The 18,727-nt window shown below is 39.3% G+C and overlaps 1 protein-coding gene across 1 annotated transcript in view; it reads left to right on the top strand.

Moving 5' to 3' along the window:
* The window catches only part of Asb4 (ankyrin repeat and SOCS box containing 4), a 57,491-nt gene extending 39,465 nt beyond the window's left edge, over positions 1 to 18,026 (top strand). Inside the window, exons 4-5 of the mRNA XM_047561356.1 lie at positions 11,479 to 11,592; positions 15,812 to 18,026. Of these exons, the coding sequence (XP_047417312.1) occupies positions 11,479 to 11,592; positions 15,812 to 16,000 (303 nt within the window). The 3' untranslated portion in view covers positions 16,001 to 18,026. The remainder of the gene's footprint in view (positions 1 to 11,478; positions 11,593 to 15,811) is intronic.
* Positions 18,027 to 18,727: the final 701 nt, after the last annotated feature.

The raw sequence follows: 18,727 nt of genomic DNA, 5'->3' as shown, positions 1-18,727 counted from the left end.
AGACTAACAAAGAGATCACTTTAATAAGCCATACTAAATGATAACATAGAGAAAAAAGGGTGTGAAAGGAGCAGAGAGAAGATTTTGCATTAGGTTAATGAGGGTACTTAGTTTGGAAGCCAAAAGGTATTTCATTTTAAAATAAAGAAATCAGAGAACACTGTACCTAGGATCTCCCTTGTTCTAAAAATTTAATTAACAAGAAGAAGAGTTTTCGGTGTAGACCAGCTAACTAATGTAGGGCCGCGGAAATCAAATTAACAGAAGTTTTACTGAATTCCAGCTAAGTTTTAGCCCCTGACTCCTGCCTTAGTAAAATGTAAGGGCCTCATCTGAAGCCCTGAAATGTGAGGATTATTTAGGAGAAAAGTTCTGCTGAAGAATTTAAGGGTAGTGCACTCAGGACAAGCTCCAGACAGACCACCTAGAGAGCAGTTAGGTGAAGGTATGGTGGGATCAGCGACTCCTGTAACCTCGGTAAGAATTTCTGTCCTGTTTGTCAGTGTTTTAGTAAAAGGTTAAGTAATTTATTTCCTTAAAATTTTATGTTAAGTTCAGAATGTTCTGGGACTTTCTAAAATTTTTATAGATAATCCCAAATGATTGACTAATGGTTAAGGGTTTGATTCAGATGGAGGACTATCTGACTCTGGAGCTTGAACTCTTAGTTTCTGCTGTATTTTCTGATAACACATCACCCATGAAATGTAATTAAACTTAAAGCATCAGGAGACAAGAGGAAGCCTAAAGAGGTCATTTTGTTTAATTCTCTAGGTCCTAGGCAGAAATTGACTCCTGTCCTATTTGTGAACTTCCATGAAGGCAGATTCTGCACCACTGTGGGATACCTGGAGCGTCTCTTTAATTTTGAAACATCTCCTCCCTTTCATTTTTCAAAATTTATTTTTTATTTTAATTTTTTGCACTACTGGAGATTGAACCCAGGGATGCTCTACCACTACATCCATAGACCTTTATTTTTTAAAATTTTAAATAGGATTTTGTTAAGTTGTGGAGTCTGGCCTCCAATTTATAATTCTCCTACCTCAGCTTCCAAAGTAGCTGGGATTATAGGCATGCACCTATATATATATATATCTCCAAGCCAATCATATCTCCAAGTCATTCTAATTAATGACTTAGAATGGCCCATATACATCCTAATTAATTTTTACACCTTTGTATCAGTTTATACCTAGTGCTTACCTATTCTTTCAGCCAAATTCTATATCCCCTCCAAATTTTTAGTTATTAATTGTATTTGCCTCTGGATCTTAGTTTTGTGTGTCTGAAAGGACCAAGAATCATGCAGGTATTTAACCTCTACATTTTCCCTGTAATTTTAAAAGATTAAGTGCTCTCTATATGGCTTCGAACAATACTCTGATATCTTTTGTTGAAGGTTTCTGATTGACTTCAGTTGTGAATTATCATCTTCCTTTCAATTTAGAATTTTTCAGTATTTTTCGACTCAAAGAATATTTTTATATCAGAACAGTTATAGATACTGCATCTTTAGAAATAAAACCTATGAAAAAGTCAGCAACTTATATTAACTTATATTTAATATATTATAACTTATATTTAATATATTTACTTGTATTAAACTTTATTATATATTGAATATATTAATTTATATTAAATAGAATATGATAAATATATTAACTTATATTTAATATATATAACTTATTTTTAATATATTAACTTATCTTAAAACTATACTGATCTATAGCTTTTAGCTCCAAACATCTACTCTTAGTTTTCCTCCGTTTTCTGAACATACATTGGCATTCTGGACTTGGCTAAAATAACAAATGTTAACAACCTTGAATGTGAATATAGAACCCAAAATTTTAAATTGCATATGAATTTGTTCCTGCTTTTAATTTTTAATCTGTTTTGTCATGTGCATCTCATTTATCCTAGATTTAACCATACTATTCATATCAGAAATAAGGAAACACGGACTTTGGGGGTCAAACTGGGGTCCTGTTACTTACGTAAGAGGGCGACTGAATAAATTAGGGTTCTGGAGTCTCAGTTTCTTCCCCTGTGAAATGGGTGCAGCTTGCCTTTATGCCTTGGCAAGTATGCAAACTCAGACCTTCAGAAAGAAGTTAATCCTACTCATAGCATTTTACATATATGCTCAGGGTCTAGAGAATGGTGCCAAGCATTTCATGACTCTCTTAGGCCACTTTCAGTCTTTCTTGGGTGTCCCTGTTTCTCACCTTGACCTTTACCCTTCGTCTACTTCCATCTTTTCCCTGCTCCTCATATCTCACAGGGCTCTGTGCATTCTTCATAGTGGAACTCCTAGAAGACAAGCAATCCACTAATACAACTCACTTCATAAAGCATAATTTTGTGTATATTTATGCTCCTAGGACAACTACCTTTAAGACAAAAGTACGGAGAGGGATATGGAGCATGAGGAGCCAGAGAGATATCCTCTACCACTTTATCCAGGAATGATAATTGCCTTCTCATAAGGTTGTTTTGAGAATTGAATTAGATAACATTTGAGAGTTGTTTAGCATGGTCCCTGGGCTGCGGTAACCATTAAAGAAATGCTGGCTGTGACTGTTGTTATCGTTAGCCTGTCTGCTGAGCACGTGGGCCTGCTGCGGGGTCCTTCCAACAAGGAGAGACACTGCGTGGTTGAGCCCCTGACTAGACACTGTATGCTGAGTTTGTACTCGGAGACTCACTGCTGATTGGATGAAATCTCTGGGAAAATAACTAAAAGACTCTATTCTCCTTCCTTTTTAAGAGCCCTATTAACAAGAATGGCCCTTCAAATGGAGTTTCTGTTCTCCAGTAAGAAGTCTTGTGAGTATGGGAGGTCTCCAGGTGAATTGTTCAGGAAGACAGTCCTTTGAAAGTACCACCAGGCAGGGTTTAGAGTGGAGGCTTAGTGAGCATGGTCTCAAGTCCTGCTTTGGCCATTTACTTCCTGTATGAGTTTTGAACAAGTTCTTTCATCTCTCAGACTCCAAATTCCTCACGTGAGCAGTGAAGGTAATATGAACTTTTCAAGAACCTCTGGTCAGTGAGCCAGTGAGGCCTGTCCTCCATGAGTCCAGGGCTAGAGCTCAGCCACACTGCCTCCTTTCCTCTTCTTCCTGGAAAGATGTGCTCTTTGTCCAGGGTAGGTATCTCCCCTGCTAGCCCTGCTTGGTGGCTCCACTAGCCTGTAAAGTAGTCATATGATTATGTGTCCCAAGGAACATCTTATCCACCATGAGCATTTTCTTATTCATTTTTGTGTGCTCCTCCATGTTCTTCTAGTTTGGCTCTATGCTAGAGATTTAAGACAGAGTTGGCTACTGGTAGCAGGCTGGTATTAAAATGGTTTTTGTTGCTACCCAGCAGAATGTGTAAGAGAGCTGGCCCCCTTCCAAAGGAAAACTAAAGAAAAACTATTCAGTTTACCATGCAGATGCTTGAAAGTGATTTAGAACAGCTACTCAACAGCCCGAATTTCCAAAGAGAAAGTCATCTTTACGACAAGTAAATGACTGACTCATTTATCCAGAAGATAAAGTGATTTGTTCTTTTGTGGAGGGGGAATTCAGTTTCCTTATTTACAAGGAACAAGGTCAGAGCTGAAGATGCTGTCTTCCAAATACAAAGCAAATTTGTAGAGGGTGTATTTCACTGGAAGCCAATGTATAAATTACATAAGCAGGGGGAAAAAGAATTATAGGGTCTGCAATTGCTTTCCAGGGTACAAAAGGACATTTGATTTTTTTTCCTCTAAGCATAATTCAGTAGGAAGTGACACCCCAGGGAGCCAAGATTAGGATTTCTTGTAGGGCAAGAAAGACATTTTTCTAGGGGAGGGAAAGGTAACGTGAGGGTTTGGGGGCGGTAAGGATGATTTCTGCCATTGAAAAACCCTGTATATGAAACCCAGGATACAAGCAGTTTTCTTTGATTATCAAGCATATTTCTGCACACAAATATATCAGTATATAAGGGCAGAGGTAGCTTTAGAATTTCTCTACTGAAGTGGCTTATAAGTGGCACTTGGATTGGAAGAGTGGCAGGACACTTGTCTTGAATCTTGAATCTTTTTTTAACAGGTGGCATATTTATGCATTTAAGGGTGAGATGATGAGAGGAGGTATCTAAAACTCTCCAGTTGTCACCTCTGTACAAAGAGTTTTTTTTTTTCTTTTTGGTCTAATTGTTCTTCTGGGATGGGAGAGACTCCAGACTCTGGGAGGTGAAGCTCCTAGTCTGTTGCTTCCTAGGGAGACAAAGGCAAAGAGAAGGCAGTGGTGTCTCCCTTTGGGGTCCAGAGCAGTCCATTGACATTTGATGGTCCAGGTTCCTGACAGTTCGCATTAAGTGATGGTTTAAGTTTGCTACCTCTGAGGGTCTTTTTGTTACTGTTGTCTGGTGAAATAATTACTGAGGCCTGAGAAGGCGTGTCCAGTTGTCTTAGTTCTAGAAAAAGCCAGTGAGGAGAACTGGGAGGCTGACAGGCTAACAGGAACCTTCCTGCCCTGAGAACCAAGTCTTCTGTCAGCAGAAAATGTAGTAGTCAGAGTGTCAGCAAAAACTAATGACAGCAGTGGAAACTTTGGACTTCATGCATTTAAAGACTGCAGAAGGTTAAGATTTGGAACCACCTAATTTTTTTTAACCCTAATGAAAAGAGCAAAGTCATCTCCCTGTGATATGCAGGGACCTGCTGGGTGTAAATAGAAACATGAAACACATGAAGTTTGGCTCCCAAACTACGAATGCATTACATTCCCATACGTACAACTGAGTCTGAACTCTTTTTGAACAGGGGCTAGGAACAGGATTGCTAGATAAAATACCAGTTACTAAGTTCAATGTGAATTTCAGATAAATAACAAATTTTAGCATAACCCCTTCTCAGGCAATATTGGGGACATACTTATACAATTTATTTGTTGTCTGTCTGAAATTCAAATTTAATTGAGCAGCCTGCATTATTATTATTTGCTAAGTCTGGAAACCCTAGCTGAGAAGTAGGTAACATAATACAAGAGAAGAATAACTTTTAGCCACATCTATTCTACCTCAGTTTCTCTGTGTTCTCAGGGAGGGGGATGTAAAGAAACCTAGGGACAAATCAGCTGTGTTGTTTGCTTGCTTAAGCATGACCAGTTTGGCTTCCATAAAGAGCCCGTGTAGCCTGGGAATTAATGCACAGCATAAAGATCAGTTTTTTTGAGTGACACTTAAACCATATGCAGAGCCTTTTGTTAAACTCTTTTTTTTTTCTAAAAGTTCCATAACTTTTTAATTTTTGGTGCACCACTGAGTATTGAACACAGAGCAAGTGCTTTACCACTGAGCTACATCTCCAGCCCTTTTTATTTTTATTATAGGGTCTCTCTAAGTTGCCAAAGCGGCCTTGAACTTGAGATCCTCCTGTTTTTGCTTCCCAGGTATCTGGGATTATAGGTGTGCATCATTGCACTGGCTCAGAATAAATAATTTTTTGATATGAACTAATTTTAGCTATCATTTTTTTGGTAACTTAAATTTGTCTTTATTTTGGATTCCTCAACTGATTACCAATCTACTTCTCACTATAGATAACCTAGAATGAATGTGTCTGGAAGTCTTTATGGAATGGATGCTATTTCCATATTGAGTATTAGCAAAATCTTTGAAATCACAAGAACATTCTTTTGAATTTTAAACAAAACCCCAAGTTTTTAATTCTTCATTTCCATATTAGGGGTACTGGTTTATTCATAGGGTCTCTTGCAACTCTAACATTTTATGATGCTATGATGGTAGTTTATAACTAGTGTTCAACATTTAGGAAGCTCAACTTTTGTGTCTTTTGCTTATCGCTACATCTCTAACATCCTTATCATAAAGAAAGAGTACCCTATTTACCTCAATTTTCCCAGACCAAGGTATTGTGAAATTACCTGCTCACCTGACAGCCATGAGCCCAGATCAAAATCCTTCCAGTTCACTTTCTGTAGGCTCATGAATGCTGTGTCTTCAGAGGTCCACTAGCAATGGGTGACTGGCTCCAGCAACCCTCTTGCTCCATTGTGGGCTGATGATTCAGGGTTGCTCTTTGCTTGCTGAAAAAGCTAAGGTCAGTTGGACGGCTTTGTGAACTATAACCAGAATATGCTTGTGAATGTGTCCTCTCATTAAATAAGTGTTTGCATCTTGGTCATTTGGATCAGGCCACTGAGCAGGATAATTCTGATGCCTTTACCGATTCAGAAGTTCAGTGCGTGCATTCAGTTTGCCTTGGCTTATGACTGAGCTTCTTAAATGTGGGGAGTATCCAAAGAATTGTGTATTGGAATTGGGTTCCAGGAGCCTATGAGACTTGACTGTGAAATTATCACAAGTTTTGAGATCTGACTGTTAAATACAACCATTATTAAAAATTAAATCATAAAACTCAAAACAAAGCACATTTTCTAGTTATTTTATTGTACACATCTACGTTCTTTTCTGTGTAGTGAAAACTCTATCATACTAAACAGGTCTTAATATACTGTTTCATTGGTATCTAGACAATAAATTAATGGAGAACATGTTTCTAATACAGATAAAACTTAAACAGGACCTGGTGATTTCTGTGGTGTAAACCCTCTCATCATGGCCTATTTCAAGTGACCCTGGTGTGTGGGAAGGGATGGGCATATACAGATGTGTTAGATGCAGAAAATTCTTAAGAAGTTTTTATTTTTTTGTAATATCCTCTGCTGATGACCTTCTCATCATATCTTCTTGTTTCTGATTCCTACTGAAGCTAGGTTTTGATGTATTGTTTAAAGAACAGTCATTCCCTATGTCTCAAATTCTTATAAGGAAAATTCTGTTCAGTAACCCCTGTCAGCCGCTGCCCCAAACTTTTCACTCCACTTCACAGACTGACAAGAGGAGAGGAGGAAGTGAATTTGGTTGCTGCACCTTGGACCTAGAGACTGGCTTCTCTGTTTTTCTGAGTGGCAAGTTTCCAGGTATGAATTCTGCTTCTAGGGAAAGGCCTGCACTTTTGAGGTATAAAATTAATTTGGGGATAGAGTTAGTCAGAAGCTCTGTGTGGCCCCACGACTAGACATATAACATGTAGTCAGTTTCATCAGTCATAAAGATGATAGCCTGGTCTCCAATGGTTTGTCGTCTTCATTTCACTTTTAATGTGTTCTTAATTCAGAAGGTCAAGTTATTTATTGGGGCTCCAGAACCTTACACTCTGAAGCGAGGGGTCTTAAAGATGAGAGTGGATCAGTTCTAATTATAAGTGCCCATCCATCCTCTATTTATCACAATCTGGTCCTTTCCTGTTTTCCTAACTCTTGTTAATTTGGCCTTCTAATCAAATGTGGTAATACTTAATCTGTCTTCATCTCTGCAGTATTACAGCCCTGGTGATAACCTAGTTTTGAACACTGTCTTCATTTGGCATCTTTCACCCTGACTTATCTGACTTTCTTTTCACTTTGGAGTCGTGCAAATCTACAATTGAATCCTGGCTCTACCCTTTACTGATTAAATGACTTGAATTTAAAAATTTTCTCCACCTGTGTTTTTAAACCTGTGAGATTACAGTTTATCTTGCAGGAAGATGGAGCAAGCTAAAATAGAGTGTCAACACAGTCCTTATGACACAGGAAGTCCTTGAACAGTGGTAGCTACCATTTGCTTCCTTCTTCCTTCCTGCCTATTAGGATTTCTGAAGCTGGTCCTTGATCTTTCCCATTAAGGTACATTTAGAGTTTGCTCAGCATCCACCTTTAGCCAGCACATGCTTTGAGGCTGCACAAATCTCCATCTCCACCTTGGGCTTCTGGCAGGAGCCATTTTTGTGCACCTTTTTGATGGACGTTAAGACATTACAGATGAAATATTCTCCTGCTCATCATCTGTCCAATTCCCAAATTCCTATGCCCTCCCAAGTTCCTCATGTCTACCCCTATTTGTCCCTGACCTTAGGCTTCCAAGTTGTATTCTTTACTGCCCGTATCTACTTATTATGTGGCTATGCTGGCTGACTCTTACTCATGGCTTCCTGCTGTTCATTTCCTAAGACTAATAGTGATGTGAGCCGAGCTTCTGCTCCCAGGCCCCTCCAGCCTCTCCCTGCTCTCTGCCCTTGTTGTACTTGTTTTCTCCTTGGTGCTTTGGCTCATGGTGCTCAAGGGACACTTGATGATCTTTAAGTTAGTTCTTTTATTATTTACTGACTTAAATTGCTCTCTAACTCTTTGAAATATCTTTGTCTTTTATGTTCAGCTAGGTTGTAAACTCCTTGAAGACAAAATACACACACACACACACACACACACACACACACAAACACACACACAACAACAACAACAGGTCATAAACTTCTTAGAATAACTGTCATAGTATTAAACACAGTGCTCAATAAAGGCTTCCTAATGGCATGAATAGATGGCTCTAACCCTTTCTTATTAAGAACATGTAATAACTTCCTTTTGTTTGTCAAGTCAATCCTAAGGTCTTCACACTAGCCCTCCAGTGTCAGCTAGCTTCCTTGTACCTGCTCTTAGCTCTGATTCTTTCCTGACATGGGCCCTCCATTTGGGCCTTTGGGCTGACCACCGTACACACACACTTACTTACTTACCTGGGCATTAAAATAATAGTCTTTTCTATTACAATTTTGCCTGAGACTCTAAGACATTAGGTAATCACTACCCTTCATTGAAAAATGTGGTGCTGGATGATCTATGAAGAACTAGTAAAGGAAGTGGGGAAAACCAGTTTCTTGATCTTTTTCTCAACAACATAATGTTGAGGTTGAGACAGATCAGGAAATTAGGAAGAAAAAATTTCTTTTCAGAGTCACCAAAGTGCAGAGGTACGATTTTCTTCTAATGGTGGAGGACTGAGGGCCACCTTCTTATCTCACACCAGTGAGAGGTACCTGAGGAGGATTCCTTAGAGAGCTTGATATATGTTCTCTCACTTCAAGGAGAAAAATGGGACTGATAAGTAACTCATGGTGAGAGAAATGAAAGGGGTGAGTCTGTGGTTGAAGCTGCTTGTCTAGTGGCAAAGGAGAGAGAGGTGTTTATACTGGGAGTCAGAAACAACTTTGCTGGTGATGGGTCACTTCCTGTGGTGGCCCATTCGTGGAGTAAGTTTTAAACGAAAACATGCAAACAAAGGACTCCCAGAAGCAGGGTCATCGTGGTGGAAAGAAGAGGGGAGAGTTCTAGTGGACCCAGAAGCTTCTATGGAGGGTAAGGTTTGTAAGGGACCAGTCTGAAGGGAGGCATTGTTCTTATCAAGAGAGGTGGGTTTTCCAAATTGGGGGGATCTCTGTAGAACTCATAGAATCTCCCTAGTAGAGGAAGGGACCTCTGAAGAGGGGCAACCATATGTGGCCATGGTACCAACTAAGACCTTTGTTTGCCTTTTCTCTCCCTCTCCCTCATAATCCAGAGCAGTCCAGGTGGATGTGGGGCGAGGCAGAGGAGAAATGAGGGGGCAATGGAGGCCCCTGAGATGTTTGTTCTTACACCAACCAGTTCTGCCATCAGTGAGACCCCAGGCGACTTAGTGAGACTCTGACTCAAATAAAAATTTAAAAAGAGGTTGGAGATGTAACTCAGTAGTTGAGCACTCCTGAGTTCAACTACCTGGTGTCCAACAATGCAGTTAAGTTGTGACACTGAATATCAGCGAGTAGTATCACCTTCAGCAGACCATAGGCTCAGTCCCACAGGATGCCCCCACTTTAGACTTTGGCCACCAATCGTATTGTCCAGGTTACCATACTTTTGCTAGGCTGACCACAAATTCAGGATTCTCATAATTGGCTCTTTGTGTTTGATAATTTGTTAGAATGTCTTAGAACTCACAAAATGCTCAAAATGCTTTATTTACTCATACCAGTTTATGGGGCTTATTATAAAAGGTATAACTCAGGAGAACCTGAGTGTCAAAGAACCACAGGGTCAAACATGGAGGCAGAGAAGAGCTACCATTCCCCATAGGCACATCACCTCCCAGCCCTTTAATGTGCTCACCTGCTCAGAAACTCTGATTTAGGAGGTGTGTGTGTTTGTGGTACTGCATATTGAACTCAGGAGTGCTCAACTACTGAGCTACATCTCCAACCTCTTTTTAAAATTTTATTTTGAGACAGAGACTCTCTAAGTTCCCTGGAGTTTCACTAAGTGGACTCGAACTTGGGAGCCTCCTGCCTCCATTTCCCGAGTTTGCTGGAATCACAGGCATGTGCCAACACACCTAGCCTGATTTAGGTATTTTTACTGAAGTTTCATTACGTAGTTGTGATTGATTAAATCGTTGGCCATTGGTGATTGAATTCAGCCTCCAGTTCTCCCCTCCCAGGAGGTGGTGGTGGTGGTAGAAGTGCTAAAAACAAAAAACAAACAAAAAGCCAAAGTTTGTTCTTTCCTTTTGAAAGGGGCTTGTTACATATAACCAAAGATTCTTCTTTAACTCTGGAAATTCCAAAGACTTTAAGAGCTCTGTACCAGGAACCAGTGGGCAAAGAATAGTTATTCCTACTACCTCCCACCACAAAACCTCTGTTCTCACAGAGTCTTCCAGTTTGAAGCAGGACTAGGGTTAGGAGAGAGGAATCTTGAAATAACAATTGGAGTTCCAATTATTCAATTAGTCAACTTTTTAATTATTGAAATGACATGGTTCTTATATCTAGAACAACTGGAGGATATTTTATTATTAAAAATGAACTTGGTGTGTGAATAAAGCTGTTGGTAGTTGCAGGCCTTGAGATACCTGTTTCAGCAGGATCGCCATATCTGTTGATTCTGGGCAGGCAGCGTGGGTGAGCACACACCTTAGACTTCTCTACAATCTTCCTTTCCTTCCTTCCTTCCTTCCTTCCTTCCTTCCTTCCTTCCTTCCTTCCTCCCTCCCTCCCTCCCTCCCTCCCTCCCTCTCCCTCCCTCTCCCTCCCTCCTTCTCCCTCCCTCCCTCTTTCTTTCTTTCTTTCTTTCTTTCCTTCCTTCCTTCCTTCCTTCCTTCCTTCCTTCCTTCCTTCCTTCCTTCCTTCCGTCCTTCCTCCCTCCCTCCCTCCCTCTCCCTCCCTCCCTCCCTCTTTCTTTCTTTCTTTCCTTCCTTCCTTCCTTCCTTCCTTCCTTCCTTCCTTCCTTCCTTCCTTCCTTCCGTCCTTCCTCCCTCCCTCCCTCCCTCTCCCTCCCTCCCTCCCTCTTTCTTTCTTTCTTTCTTTCCTTCCTTCCTTCCTTCCTTCCTTCCTTCCTTCCTTCCTTCCTTCCTTCCTTCCTTCCTTTCTTTCTTTCTTTCTGGCTTGATTTCAAACTGGGCTCAAGGGGCTCCTCCTGCCTCAACCTCCCAGGTAACTGAGACTACACATGCACATTATTGCTCCTAGCTATGAGCTATGAATTCCGGATGTCTCTGTGAGCAGAATGCATGAATCTTACATGTGCACTGAACAAATGAACCTCTGTGCTTCCTCTGCAGGTGATACAGGCTTGTCATTCTTGTCCCAAAGCAATTGAAGTTGTCGTCAATGCCTATGAACACATCAGGTGGAATATAAAATGGAGAAGAGCTATTCCTGATGATGACTTAGAGGTAAATAATCCATTTGCTTCCTATGGTTTTCACTACCAGGTATTGATAGACTGCAATTCAAGTACAGAACTTTTGAACAAAAAAATATTGTTTCTGAGAATGTTTTAAAAGTCTTTTCAAATATAATGAGAAAAAGGTTTGTAAATTCAGGTATGAGAGTTTATGTTTCTATCAAATATATGACATTAGGAAGTCTCTTGGGGGCATTTTTCTATTTAGGAACAAGTTGAATAAATAAAGGTGGAAGTTTTACTTTCCATCAACTTAGATAAATTAAAAGATAATATACGGGGTTGTTTATATAGTGTTTTAAACCATGAAGTTATAGTTTTTTTGTGTGCATGTAGATCATTTCACTCACTTTTTTCTTTTTTAAAATTGGTTCTTTTTACTTATACATAACATTAGGATTCATTTTGACATAATTATAAAAGCATGGAATATAATTTGCTCTAATTCAGTCCCCAGTACTTTCCCTTTCCCTCCCTCCTCCCTCCACCCCTTTCCTTCCCTTTATTCTACTGATCCCTCTGCTATTTACTTATAGTATTTTTAAAAAATTAGTGTCTTATGGGTGTATTTGATAGTGAGAGTCACTGTGGTACATTCATACATGTATACAGGAAAGCTCGATCAGATTTGTTCCACTGTCTTTCCCTTATTCTGACTCTCCCCCCTCCCCCTTAATCCCCTTCACTGAGTCCACCAACCTTTCTTCTATTTTAATGGAATTCCTTCCCTCTTTTTCCTTTCTCTCTCTTTCTTTATTCCTCCTTATTTTGGACTGGCTTTGGCCTATCAGAGAATATATTAGATCTTTGACTTTTTGGTCCTGGCCTATTTCACTTAGCATGATAGTGTCCAGTTCCATCCGTTTACCAGCATATGTCATAATTTCATTCTTCTTTCTGACTGAGTAATACTCCATTGTGTTTACATTACACATTTTCTCTCTCCATTCATCTGTTGAAAGGCATCTAGTTTGGTTCCATAGTTTGGCTATTGTGAATCGTGCTGCTATAAACATTGATGTGGCTATATTCTTACAGTATGCTGATTTATCATCTTTTGCATATATGCTGGGGAGTAGGATAGCTGGGCATATGGTAGTTCTATTCCTGTTTTTTGAGAAGTCTCTGTACTGCCTTTCCAGAGTGGCTGCACTAATTTGCAGTCCTACCAACCATGTACAAATGTACCTTTCTCCCCATATTTTTGCTAACCCTCATTATTATTTGTATTCTTGACCATTACCATTCTGACTGGAATGAGAGGAAACCTCAATGCAGTTTTGATTTGCATTTACCTAGAGATGTTGAGCATTTTTTCATTTCTTCTTTTGAGAAGTGTCTATTTAGTTATTTGATCCATTTATTAATTGGGCTATTTTTGTGGTATGTGTGTGTGTGTGTGTATGTGTGTGTGTTAAGCTTTTGACCTCTTTATATATTCTGGTTATTAACACCCTACCCGAGGAGCAGGTGGCAAAGATCTTCTCCTGATCTCTAGGCTCTCTCTTCACACTCTTAATTGTTTCCTTTGCTGTTCTGAAGCTTTTTAATTTGATGCTATACCACTTATTGATTTTTGGTTTTATTCTTGTGCTTTAGGAGTCTTGTTAAGGAAGGCAGTAGGCCTACGTTTTTTCTAGCAGTTTCAAAGTGGATGGTCTAATTCCCAGGTCTTTGATCCACTTTGAGTTGAATTTTGGGTGAGAGATAGGGTTTAAGTTTCATTCTTCTGCATATAGATATGCACCATTTGTTAAAAAGGCTATCATTTCTCTAGTGTATGTTTTTGGCACCTTTGTCTTGCATCAGATAACTGTATTTATGGGGGTTTGTCTCTGTGTCTTCTATTCTATCCTATTGGCCTTCCATGTGTATTTCAGTGCCTGTACTGTGTGGTTTTTGTTACTATAGCTCTGTAGTATAATTTGAGGTCTGATATTATGATGCCTCCAACATTGTTTTTTTTGCTCAGAATTGCTTTGGCTATTCTGAGTCTCTTATTTTTCTTAAATAATTTTAGAACTGCCTTTTCTACTTCAGTGAGGAATGTCATTAGTATTTTGATGGGGATTGCATTGAATCTGTATGATGCTTTTGGTAGTATGGCCATTTTGAAAATATTAAGCCCGCCCACCCAAGAACATGGGAGGCCATTCCATCTTCTAAGTTCTTCAATTTCTTTCTTCTGTATTCTATAGTTTTCATTGTAGAGCTCCTCCACATCCTTCATTAGATTAATTCCTAAGTATTTTATCTCATTTTTTTTTGAGGTTATTGTGAATGGAGTAGTTTTTCTAATTTCTTTAGTATAGGCAAGTGATTAATTTATGTATGTTGTTCTTGTATACTGCTGATTTTACTAAATTTGTTTATCAGCTCTAGAAATCTTCCAGCAGAGTTTTTGTGATCTTCTAAATTTAGGATCATGTTATCAGCAGATAATTTGACTTCTCCTTTTCCTATTTGTATCCCTTTAATTTCCTTCAGTTGCCTGATTGCTCTGGCTTGAGTTTCAAGGAGTATAATGAATAGGAGTGGTGAGAGTAGGCATCCTTTTTAGAGGACATGCTTTCAGTTTTTCTCCATTCAGTATGATGTTGGCTGTATGTTTGTTGTATATAGTCTTATAATGTTGAGGTAAGTCCCTTCTATCCCTAGTTTTTCTAATGTTTTAAACATGAATGGATGCTGAACTTTGTCAAATGCTTTTCTGCATCTATTGAGATAAGCATGTAATTCTTGTCCTTAAGTCTATTTGTGTGGTGGATTATGTGGTCTATTTATTGGTTTGTGTATCTTGAAGCAACCTTGCATCCCTGTGATGAAACCCACTTCATCATGGTGCACTATCTTTTTTTTCTTTTTTCTATTTTAAATTTTTATTGCAGGAACAAACGTTCCCATTCACCCATTAAACAAATGGCAAACACTTTTAGATTGTGCACTATCTTTTAAATATGTTTTTGTTTGTAGTTTGCCACTATTTTCTTAAGCCTTTTTGCATCTGTGTCCATCAAGGATTTTAGCCTGAAGTTTTCCTTCCTTGATATGTTTTTGTCTGGTTTCGGTATCAGGGTGATACCAGCTTCACAGAATGAATTCAACAGTGTTCCCTCCTTTTTTTATTGAGGAGGATTGGTATTCATCTTCTTTAAAGGTGGACTCAGAACTTGGCTGAGAATCTGTCCAGTCTTGGGTTTTTCTTTGTTGGAAGGCTTTTGATAGCTGCTTCAGTGTCATTACTTAATATTGATCTGTTTAAGTTTTCTACATCCTCATGGTTCAATTTGGGTAAGTCAGATGTCTCTAGGAATTGGTTCATGTTTTCCAGATTTTCTAGCTTATTGGAGTATAAATTTTCAAAATAGTTTTTGATGATACTCTGAATTTCAGTAGTGTCTATGGATTTTACTCACTTTTAAATGTCTTGATTATTAGGCAGCAGGTGGAGTATTACAGCCATGCTATTCATACAGAAAGCCTCTGGCAGAGCCAGGTCCTCACTTGTAAACTTATGGACTTTGCTGACTCTGTAAAGCAGTCCTTTCCCAGAGCACCCTGTTCTTGCTTCAAAGTCACAGACTGTCTCTAACACATGGAGAGGCATCAAGCACAGAGTACAAACTTCCCTGGGCTTAGAGATCTCTAACACATGGAGAGGCATCAAGCACAAAGTGCAAAGTTCCCCGGGCTTAGAGGTAGGTCTGTAACACATGGAGAGGCATCAAGCACAGAGTGCAAAGTTCCCTGGGCTTAGAGGTCAATGGCTAGGCGTGCAATCCATTTCTGCTACCTATTGAGCTGTTTTACTTTTAAAAATTACTTCGCTTGACTAAGCTTCATTAATCCTCTATTACTATTAAATATATGAACATAGAGGTCACATGAGACACATAAAGGGCATGCAATAATATTGAATTAATTTGAAATCGTGATTTTTGGATTGAACAGATCCAGGCAGCTCACATAAGTATGTTTTATCTCATTTCCTGGGTTATGGGTTGTGTGTATGATTTCCCCTCCTGGCTCCTCATGTGCCTCCTCCTTACCTCCTCATCTCAGCTTCATGTTTAATTTTGTCCTGTCATCAGAGACCCTAGAAGGCTGCCCTCATTTGTAAAGTGGGGGCCGAAGGCATCACTGTTGATTTTTATTCATGTAAACCATGGGGCCTTTGTAACGTTAACCTGTCTTGTCTTCCTCTGCAGAGGTACTGGGATTTTTACCACTCTCTCTTCACCGTGTGCTGCAACTCTCCAAGGACCCTCATGCATTTATCGAGATGTGCCATTCGAAGAGCATTACACAACAGATGCCACAAAGCAATTCCTTTGCTTTCCCTCCCATTGTCATTGAAAAAGTACTTGCTTTTAGAGCCAGAGGGAATCATTTATTAAGCCTTATGAGACAGCAGTTCCCAATCCTAGATATTTAAGTGGACTCGCTGGGTAGACACAGTTTGCATAAATAAAATGGTACTTGGGTTGATTATAACACTTCAGGGATTTCAAAACACTTTATAAACACTATGTCATTAATCCTGGAGTATCGTGGTGAGGGGGAAATAAACAAGGAAAGTTAAGGAATTTTCAAAGACAAGAGTGTGTTCAGAAGGTACTTGTATGACAGTAACAGCTGACAGATATAACGCTCTTACTAGGTGCCTGAGACGTTTTGTTAAACTCTGCATATATTATCTCATCTGAAATGGGACCCACATTTTCTTACAACTTATCTCACTCTCTACCTTATCAATAATACGTTTACATTACCATTTAGTTTGCAACATAGCAGGTTTTGTGATGGGCCTCTTAAACTTGGCATTTTCCATTTAGCAGTGATTACTGTTTATAGTTTTGCAAACTCCTGTTCCCCACACCAAGCTCCTCAACTTTAGCGAGGAATGCCCATGAGCACAGGCGAAACAAGATCTTTGAGTCCGATTAGAAGCGAGAAAGAAAGACCGGTCCACTTAGTAGTCAGGAATGGCCATTTCAATACACTCCTATCAAGCCTGAGACTGGAGACGCAGAGATGAGTCGATGGGACTCTTGCTCTCCAGGACCTCACCATTTAGCCGAGGATCCGGACCTATAAGCAGGTAACTGCAATAGAAAATGACGGGGCAAAAGTACAGGTGCAGACTCATGTTTATTGCTTACCTTTCAAAGTTGTGTTTCTGATATGAAGTGTGTGATTATTTTTTTGAAGCATGGTAATAAAGAGTGAAGGGATTGTGTAGAGTAGAGGGTTCTCCTGCTATTGTTAGGGTGAAAGTATTTGAGTGTCTCTGAACATCCAGATATTGTCTTACTTTAGTTTCCTATTTAGTACCTTCCTGGACTCTTTGAGAAAAATATTACACACTCAGTGGCTCCTGTATGTATGACAAGGAAGTTAAGAAAGTGGGCGAAAGCAAGGGTGTAAGGGGGAAAGACGCTGTCAGTTACTTTGCTCTTTTTATGTAGTAGACTGACATGTGGAACATTTTAGTTCAAAGAAAGGAGCACTTTGCTAGTGACAGCTGGTTTCAGAAAGTAAATAAGAGTTTTTAAAAATGGCACAAGTTTGAGAAACTTGGAAAGATAAGTGTGTTAATAATCAGACCTGCTAGAAAGAGGAACGTAGCTAATTCACCTCTGGGCCTCTTGGTTTATGAGGTCAACTTTGCTTGGCTTTTTTGTTCTTACTAATCACTTTTGGATAAGCTCATAGCCTCTTGGCATTGCTTTTTTAGAGGTTAAAGCAGAAGTAATTAGGTGCAAAAAATGTATTTGCCAGTTGCAAGCAGTTGTCTTTTATTTGTCTGGTCCTCCATCATATTTAACTTTGGATGCTTGAGTGTTGAATAGAGATAATGTCAAATATTCTGCTAGACTAGTAGTAGACTGTGCTTCTGAACTGGGATTCTCCTACTCCCAGTGGAGGAAAAACCATGGGTAGATATAATAATCTTTCTGAAATATTAGTTTTACTCAACTAATTTAGGAGAATATTTTGTACTAAAATGAGATCTCTATCATGGGACAGAATGCTGAATTTGCATGAATTATTCATATAAAACATGAACTTTTAAAGAGTAGTTTGCTTGTAGTAAGTGGCATAGAACACACCCCAGAACATTTGAAGGATTGCAAGCTCCCCTCCATGGTAGGAATGTTCTGGCAGAAAAATCTGTGACATAGTGACTTAGACAAGTAAGCTGATACTGAGGAGACCACTTCCCACCTCTTCTTCTCCTCAGTATCAAGAGATAAAAACGTTTCCAGCTAGCTTGCGTGTGTTTAAACATCTGTATCAATGTAGCATAGAATATGTGGATACTCATTTTGAAATGTTTAGTTGTGGACTTAAAGTGATTTTTTTCTTCATTTTTGAACTTTTCTTTAGAGATCTTAAATAAAGCTCTTCTGTTTCCTTTCATCTTTGGGAGTTATTTATTTACCAATAAAAGGCATCTTCCTAACAGAGTGTTGACTTTTCAGCAGTGACCCTGAAGAACTTTGCGTATTTCTTTGCTTCCTTCAACATTTAAAAAAAAAGAAAAAGAAAATGAAGAGCCGTGCTCCTGTATACATAAACACTTTCCAAAGAAAGTAAAGAGTAAAGATGGCCGAAAAGCAAGTCAAATCCAGGCCAGCGCTATGGGGAAAAGAGTGTTTTAATAATAATGAACGAATTGTGCTGACTCCTCTCCTCCACTTCTCACCTCTTCTGTTGTCCTGGGGTTTTTCATTTCCTCTCATTCTCACCATCCTCTCAACCCTGGGCAAAGCAACAGAGGAAATTACATCCTCAGGATGCCTGTGTTGCTTTCTGGGAGAACTTCCTGTAAATAGACATCTAACGTCCTGAAGAAAAAGCCATCAATCTTCTGTAAGTTAATGCCAGATAGAGGCTGTGATGTGAAGAAAAGACCACCTGTCTGGTTTTCTCACTTCTCTGGATCTAGACACACTCCCGTTCTATTTTTTAATCACCTAGTGTTACATCTCCACTTTGTCCTTCCATCCCGAACCCAGTGGGTTCTGATAAAAACACAGCAGTGGAAAGTCAATAGTAGTGCTCAGAAAAGCAACAAACCATTTGCAGTGGGTTATCAGTGTTGGAAAAGACAGCTGAGC

The sequence above is a fragment of the Sciurus carolinensis genome, chromosome 8 (assembly GCF_902686445.1).
Source record: "Sciurus carolinensis chromosome 8, mSciCar1.2, whole genome shotgun sequence".
Classification (NCBI taxonomy): Eukaryota; Metazoa; Chordata; class Mammalia; order Rodentia; family Sciuridae; genus Sciurus; species Sciurus carolinensis.
The sequence above is the reverse complement of the archived record's forward strand: the minus strand, read 5'-3'. Positions and strand labels throughout refer to the sequence as shown.